We start from the raw sequence: 8,599 nt of genomic DNA, 5'->3' as shown, positions 1-8,599 counted from the left end.
TTCTCTTCTTTACAAAGGGTAAGGAAGAGGGATAGCAGAGGGTAGGAAAAGTTGAGACTAGAAAACTTGTTTTCCCAGTGATGAAACAATCATTCCCCCAAATGATTTTATTATTAGGGGCTCTTAAATTTCATTCTGCGAAAAAGAAAGTTCGAGCAACCTAGCCTGGGAGAAAGAGGAGAAATCTGCCGACCAGAAGAACAACTGACCAGAGAAAAGTGATGTCAGAAAGCAGCATGCTGGAGGAGCAGCTCCAGCAGAAGCCCTGGAGAACAAGGGGAGATTCAAAATCACTGGACTTGACAATGAGGAGAGAGATCATGACCTTCAAAAAAGCAGCGTCAGCAGAAAGGAGTGGTTACGCTTTGCTTGATGAAGTTACCCAGAAATCATCCCCTCTAATCCTGTACTTCCTGACATCGCTTTCCCAACTTCTTATAAATACTCATATGTCAGACTCCTCCAATTCCATTGGTTAACTCAAGAAAGCAGAAGAAAGCTTTATGTGAGTAATAAAACTGTGGGTTTGGTGATACTCATGATCATTTGTAAAACCACATGTTTTAACACGCACACAGAAAATTCACTTTCAAAAAACAGTTGTTGCCAATTTTCTGTTCTCTGTCACAAAGTGGCTCCAGGTTGAGTTTCCAAAGCCTACATATTTGTGGCTGCCTTTCTGGAAAAATGCTAACAATGAACTCCACATCCAGCCTCGTCTCAAGCAGATTTCTGTTGGCCGCAATTATGAGAAGGTATACGAATCAGTCCATACCCTAAACATCCATGCTATTCTCCATTTTGTACCCTTATCAGAAAACTAAACCACATTCTTCAGCTAGTGTTTGTTTTCAAACCAAGCGGAGTTTCTGGCATCCTTGTTTAAGGTACTGAAATTTTGTGCAAATATCTTTACCACATGCTTTGAACTTCACCCATCAGTCATGATGAAATGCTCTCAACTCCCACACCCCTGTGTTCGTGTATGCTTTCATTTGCAGATAGATAGAGAGATATAGATATATAGAGAGATATATACACAGATATATCTATCATATATATAACTATATATATAATTTGAAGCTGGTCATGATTTTAGGTACTTTCATTCATCTAATTATATTACTAGAAGTTCAATCCTAGGAATATTTGCCAATTAATACTTTCAAAGTTGAATCCCACAGCCAAATGAATTAGTGTTATAAGATGGTACCGTTTCATTCAATAAACCTTACATTTAATGTAACATGCAAAACGTTTTCCAAACCACCAACCATTCCCAGACTGTTTGAAATACAAATACGTCCACAGTAGCATGGCCTAGATGATTTCTTATGTCCGTTGGACTAAGCAATTTCATAAAGATAGCTGATTTTTAACAGACATATTTCAAGTTCAATAATGCAAACAGATGAGTCAAACAAAAGCAGCATTAGTGTTAGTATCATTCAGGGTTCTTTAGAGGAACAAAATTAAGAGGATGTGTGTGTGTGTGTGTGTGTGTGTGTGTGTGTGTGAATACAAATACATATACATATAAATGTATAATACACATTTTTCAGAGAATTACTTCAAGGAATTGTCTTGCGTGACTGTGGGAGTTGGCAGGACTGAAATACTTAGGGCGGGGGACAGGACAGAAACTCTACCAAGATTTCTACTTTATAGTCTTGGGGCAAAGTTCTTCTTCCCCCCAGGAAGCCTCAGTTTTTGCTCTTAGGCCTTCAATGGATTGATTGAGGCCCACCTGTATTATCAAAGCTAATCTCTTTCACTTAAAAGTCAGTTGATTGCAGATATTAACCACATCTACAAAATACTCTCACAGCAACCTCTAGATTAATGTTTGATTAAATAACTTAATACGATAGCCTAGCAAAAGTGACATAAAAACTTGACATCAAAGTTGACTATAATAGTGTGGCAGTCCTTATCAATACAGAATGTAGTTCCAATATCAGCGAAGTCTAAATCAGATTGGGACGATGTTGCAAAGACATTGAAGGCATAGCTCCTGTTGTGCAAGAGAAGATCATCTAATGAGATAAACTGACAGTCATGGAAAATTGCATAAACATACATATGCTACAACCACACAAGCTGAAGAGAGACATCTCTGTAAGGCCAAAACCCAACACCGATTAATTCATTGATTTTAGTCCTCTGTACACTTTTGCTATCAAAACAAAAATCATTTGTCTTAAGAAAACTATACCATTATTAAAAAGTCAAAAAATAACTGATGCTTCCCAGGTTGTGAAGAAAAGGGAATGCTTATACACTGCTGGTGGGAATGTAAATTAGTTCAGCCATTGTGGAAAGCACTTTGGCAATTTCTCAAAGAACTTAAAACAGAACTACCATTCCACCCAGCAATCCCATTATTGCATGTAGACCCAGAGGAATAGAAATCATTCTACCACAAAGACACACACACACATATGTTCATCACAGCACTACTCATAATAGCAAAGACAAAGAACCAACCTCAATGCTCAATGGTAGACTGGATTTTTAAAATGTGGTACACACACACCATGGAATACTATACAGCCATAAAAAGGGGATGAGATCATGTCCTTTGCAGCAACATGGATAGAGCTGGAGGCCATTCTCCTAAGCAAACTAATGCAGGAACAAAAAGCCAAATATTGCATGTTCTCACTTATAAGTGGGAGCTAAACTTTGAATACATATGGACACATAAAGGGGAACACAAACACCAGAGTCTACTTGATGGTGGAGGGTCGGGGGAGGGTGAGGATCGAAAAACTCCCTATTGGGTACTATGCTTATTACCTAGGTGGCAAAATAATCTGTACATTAAACCTCTGCAACATGAATTTACCTATATAACAAACCTGAATATGTACCCCTGAACCTAAAATAAAATAAATGAAAACCATACCACATTAACGAAACAATGTTATCTTAGGGAACGAGGTCTCAAATTATACAAATTTTAATTTTGCCCAGGATATGTAATAGTTTTCTGTTGTCAAGGTGATTACTTTTTTTTCTTTTTCTTTTTAAATCCTTTTTTTTTTTTTTTTTTTTTGAGACAGAGTCTTGCTGTCTACCAGGCTGGTGTGTAATGGCAAGATCTTGGCTTACCGCAACCTCCACCTCCCAGGCTCAAGCGAGTCTCCTGCCTCTGCCTCCCGAGTAGCTGGGATTACAAGTGTGAGCCACCACATCCAGCTAATTTTTGTATTTTTAGTAGAGATGAGGTTTCGCCATGTTGGCCAGGCTGGCCTCGAACTCCTGGCCTCAAGTGATCCACCCACCTTGGCCTCCCAAAGTGCTGGGATTACAGGCATGAGTCACCATGCCCAGCCATGATCACTCTTTTATCTTGACACTATTATATAAAAGAATTATGAAGCAACCTTCTGAATATTCTACCCAGCTTCCTTAAAGCTTTATCATATAAAAGAGCTATCATTAAGGAAATGAAAAAGATGAAGGATAAGGAAGTTGCTATTATGAGCAGAATCACTTTTATTCTAGTGGCCATACTTCTTTTACATCCTGGTTTCACTTCTTTTTTGTCCCCTTACATTTTAAAAAAGAAATTACCATTGGAAAACCAGAACTATCAAAATATCAAATCTCTTGTTTTGAGCTTTGTGATAGTTAATTTTCCTGTCAACTTGGCTAGGCTATGGTGCCCAGTTGTTTGGTTAAACACCAGTCTAGATGTTGCTGTGAAGGTATTTATGGATGTGGTTAACATGGAAATCAGTAGACTTTTAGTAAAACACAATACCTTTCATGATGTGATGGGCCTCATCCAATCAGTTGGAGGCCTTAAAAGCAAAGACTGAGGTTTCTCTTAGCTAAATTTCCTACCAGTCTGCCCTACCAATTTTGGAGTTGCCACTCTCCAGAATCACGTAAGCCAATTCCAATCAATCAATCAATAGATAAATGTATGTACACATGTATATATGTATATGTGTGTGCATATGTATGCATGTGTGATATGGTTTGGCTGTGTCCCCACTCAAATCTCATCTTGAATTCCCACGTGTTGTGGGAGGGAGCCAGTGGGAGGTGATTGAGTCAGGGGGCAGGTCTTTCCTGTGCTGTTCTCATGATAGTGAGTCAGTCTCATGAGACCTTATACAGCAGCATGAAAATGGACTAATACAGTGTGTGTACTGTTTCTCTGGGAACATTGACTAATGCAAGCTTTTTTTTTTTTTTGGTTTGCTTATAAATATTTTAGACAAGAGATACAACTTATTGTAACAAAAAATCTTTTATATACCTGTGTGTTAGTTTGTTTTCACTCTACTAATAAAGACATAACCTAGACTGGGTAATTTATAAAGGAAAGAGGTTTAATGGACTCACAGTTCCACATGGCTGGAGAGGCCTCACAATCATGATGGAAGGCAAAGGGGAAGCAAAGAGGTGTCTCACGTGGAAGCGGGCAAGAGAGCTTGTTGGGGAACTCCCTTTTATAAAACCATCAGATCTCTTGAGACTTATTCACTGTCACCAGAAAGGCACAGGAAAAACCTGCCCCCATGATTCAATTATCTCCACCTGGCCTCACCCTTGACATGTGGGGATTATTACAATTCAAGGTGAGATTTGGGTGGGGACAGAGCCAAAGCATATGAGCTTGTTTTACCAGTAACTAAATAACTTATTTCAATGGTATGAGATCATCTTAAGTTTATTTTTTCAAAATATATGTATCTTTTATTTGGAATCTGATTATAAAAAACAAATTGTAAAACATAATGACACTGAATAGTTATTGGATGATACCAAGAAATGTGTTAATATTTTTACATGAAACAATGGTTTGCAGTTATTTTATCAAAAGAAGAGTAATTATCTTTTGAAATATATATTTGGTAACTTTATGGATAAAGTGATAGAAAATTAAAGTCTTTCTATGGCATTGCATCTGGTATTTGTGTTTTTAGTCACTCTTTTCACTTACATTTATTTATTACACTTACATTTCACTTACATTTATGTTTCTTTTTATAAAAATAAAACAGATGGCCAGGCGCGGTGGCTCACGCCTGTAATCCCTGCACTTCGGGAGGCCGAGGCGGGTGGATCACCTGAGGTCAAAAGTTCCTGACCAGCCTGACCAATATGGTGAAACCCCGTCTCTACTAAAAATACAAAAATTAGCCGGGCGTCATGGAGCGTGCCTGTAATCCCAGCCACTAGGGAGGCTGAGGCAGGAGAATCGCTTGAATCCAAGAGATGGAGGTTGCAGTGAGCCAAGATTGTGCCATTGCACTCCAGCCTGGGCAACAAGAGCAAAACTCCATCTCAAAATAATGATAAATAAATAAATAAGACATATAAGATTTGCTACAAGAAAATTTATTTCAATAGTGTGGCTACATCCTATTTAATTTCATGTTGTATATATTTTTTTAATTTTATTATTATTATACTTTAAGTTTTAGGGTACATGTGCACAATGTGCAGGTTAGTTACATATGTATACATGTGCCATGCTGGTGTGCTGCACCCAATTCTTATTTTTAAGGACAAGAGAAGGAAAAGGAAAGAACGTTCACTGAATGCTTCCTATGTGCCAGGCTCTGTGTAGGTTATCTTTTAATTCTCAGAGCAAGAGTGGTGGATGGCGTTTTAGTAATTTCACAGTGGTGGAAGTATCAGTGTGGATAACAGGCTGCTTCAACTTAGCTTAAAAGTGGAGAGATGGACGTTCTTCGCCTAGAGTCGTCGGGGTTTCCTGCTTCAACAGTGCTTGGACGGAACCCGGCGCTCGTCCCCCACCCCGGCCCGCTGCCCATAGCCAGCCCTCCGTCACCTCCTCACCGCGCCCTCGGACTGCCCCAAGGCCCCCGCCGCTCCAGCGCCGCGCAGCCGCCGCCGCCGCCTCTCCTTAGGTCGCCGCCATGACGACCGCGTCCACCTCACAGGTGCGCCAGAACTACCACCAAGACTAAAGGCCGCCATCAACCGCCAGATCAACCTGGAGCTCTACGCCTCCTACGTTTACCTGTCCATGTCTTACTACTTTGACCGCAATGATGTGGCTTTGAAGAACTTTGCCAAATACCTTCTTCACCAATCTCATGAGGAGAGGGAACATGCTGAGCAACTGATGAAGCTGCAGAACCAAGGAGGTGGCCAAGTCTTCCTTCAGGATATCAAGAAACCAGACTGTGATGACTGGGAGAGCGGGCTGAATGCGATGGAGTGTGCGTTACATTTGGAAAAAAATGTGAATCAGTCACTACTGGAACTGCACAAACTGGCCACTGACAAAAATGACCTACATTTGTGTGACTTCATTGAGACACATTACCTGAATGAGCAGGTGAAAGCCATCAAAGAATTGGGTGACCACGTAACCAACTTGCGCAAGATGGGAGCACCCGAATCTGGCTTGGCAGAATATCTCTTTGACAAGCACATCCTGGGAGACAGTGATAATGAAAGCTAAGCCTCAGGCTAATTTCCTCATAGCTGTGGGGTGACTTCCCTGGTCACCAAGGCAATGCATGCATGTTGGGGTTTCCTTTACATTTTCTGTAAGTTGTACCAAAACATCCACTTAAGTTCTTTGATTTGTACCATTCCTTCAAATAAAGAAATTTGGTACCAAAAAAAAAAAAAGTGGAGAGATAGGAGTCTCTCTCCAATACCTATATATACCCCTTCCCATTGTAGTGAACTACATCCCTCAGAATAAGGAGGTTACATTATTATTGAATGGCAAGCCAAAACAATCATTTCACAGAATCCTTCATGCCAAATTAGATATCTATGCATGACACAGAACCTAGAAAGACTTGGGTTGTGTTTCAAAGAAAATGTTCCCCAAAAGAAAATGAAGATGATTCTATATTCATGCCATTTATAGCCATAGTAGACCATGATATAATCTTTTCTGAAGGATTTCTTAAAATCACAAATGCAGACAAGATTAGAAAAATGTACATATTGCATTTTATGAATGCAAGAAAGTGGACATATTGATCAACTCTGTTATAAATGAATTGGATATATGATCTTATAGAGGGGGTTATACTTAAAAGTTTATGATTTCTAACAAATATGTGACCACATATTCAGTGTAACCACTATTATCATTTGAACCTGAGGTCACCTTAAGTTTTAACCTGAGAGGAATGGCATGTATTTTGTGTGTGCGTGTGATAGAGTCTCACTCTGTCACCCAGGCTGGAGTGCAGTGGCTCAATCTCAGCTCACTGCAGCGTCAACCTTCCAGGCTCATGCAATCCTCCTGCCTCAGCCTCCTGAGTAGCAGGGACTACAGTCATGCACCACCACAACCAGCTAATTTTTGGGGTTTTTGTTTGTTTGCTTGTTTTGTTTTGTTTTGTTTTGTTTTTTGGTAGAGATGGAGTCTCACTATGTTGCCTAGGCCGGCCTCAAACTCCTGGGCGCAAGTGATCCTTCCACCTCAGCCTCCCAAAGTGCTGGGATTACAGGCGTGAGCCACCGTGCCCAGCTGGCATGCATTTATTTCACTTTGTTTGCCCCTTCAGGGATCCACTTTGCTGATCATTCTTAGACTGCAGTTGGCATGACTGGATACACTCTGTTCTCCTTCCAAACACTGCTTCCTTAGCACCCAAGGCTTTTTAGGTAGCAGATACTGGCCAGTCTAAATGGATTCCAGGTGTTCAACGTGGAAACTGTATGCCTCTTCCTGGAAAGGATAAAGATTTGCTGTGGTTAATTTGGAAACCAAAGCAAGAGGGTGATTTGGGGCTGTCACCTGTGATGCTTAGGATCATTCTATTATTATGCTTTCTTAGTTTCCACTCCTGCAGAGCCATTCAATCAATTGGCATTCGGCTAATTAACAATCTGAAAATTACCATGGTTAAGGAACAGAGGAAAAGTACAGCAGACATTTAATTATGTGAACATTAGTCTCTGGTTAGACTGCTTTATTGATAAAATTTGCTGAAATGGGTAAGATTTTCCCGTTGCTAGGGCTACCTGCCTACAGGAATAACCAATCTATACATCATTCCAGCAAGCGGCCTTTGCAATTTAATAAAAGAAAAAACAAATGTAGCTACAGAGCTACATCCGAGAGAAGACACAAAATAAAATACAGAAGGGAAAATGATAATGCTTGAGATGGTGGGTGTTGGGTTTGAAGATTGGAATGAAACATGGCTACTTTCCTGAAAGAAGGCCAACTCTAGGAAGGATACAGAAGAAATAAGATATAAGTAGCATATGGTCTTTCCCCTTTTGTCATCTTATTTTTTTACCACTTCCCCTTGCTCTCTCCTTTCCATCCTCATTGGACTTCTGGCCATTTCTCAAATGTGCTGTGCGACTTCCCACCTCACTCCATATTTCCTCTTTTGTCTGCTTAGAAACCTCTTTCCCCAGAAACGCACATGGTTCCCTCTCTCTCATATCCTACCCTCCCCTTATCAGAGCATCCTTTCCTGACCATTATCTATGAAGTAGCCCCCTGCCACACCCACCACTGTCCTTGACTATCACTTTATAATACTTTCTTTTTTTCTCCAGAGCATTTTTCTCCATGTGATATTACATATGCATTTGTTGTTTATTCTTGGTTTCCCTTGCTGGAATG

The 8,599-nt window shown here is 40.1% G+C and overlaps 1 protein-coding gene across 1 annotated transcript; it reads left to right on the top strand.

Moving 5' to 3' along the window:
- The first annotated feature begins 5,926 nt into the window (after positions 1 to 5,926).
- LOC129036827 (ferritin heavy chain-like) lies at positions 5,927 to 6,627 on the top strand. Its single transcript, XM_054488459.2, has one exon. The coding sequence runs from the start codon at positions 6,014 to 6,016 to the stop codon at positions 6,452 to 6,454; it is 441 nt and encodes a 146-aa protein (XP_054344434.1). The 5' UTR covers positions 5,927 to 6,013; the 3' UTR covers positions 6,455 to 6,627.
- The last annotated feature ends 1,972 nt before the right edge of the window (positions 6,628 to 8,599 follow it).

Source organism: Pongo pygmaeus, chromosome 4 (genome assembly GCF_028885625.2).
Source record: "Pongo pygmaeus isolate AG05252 chromosome 4, NHGRI_mPonPyg2-v2.0_pri, whole genome shotgun sequence".
Lineage (NCBI taxonomy): Eukaryota > Metazoa > Chordata > Mammalia > Primates > Hominidae > Pongo > Pongo pygmaeus.
The sequence above is the reverse complement of the archived record's forward strand: the minus strand, read 5'-3'. Positions and strand labels throughout refer to the sequence as shown.

Coding starts and splice junctions, on each gene's coding strand:
- LOC129036827 (XM_054488459.2), top strand. CDS start 6,014: ATGTCTTACTACTTTGACCGCAATGATGTGGCTTTGAAGAACTTTGCC.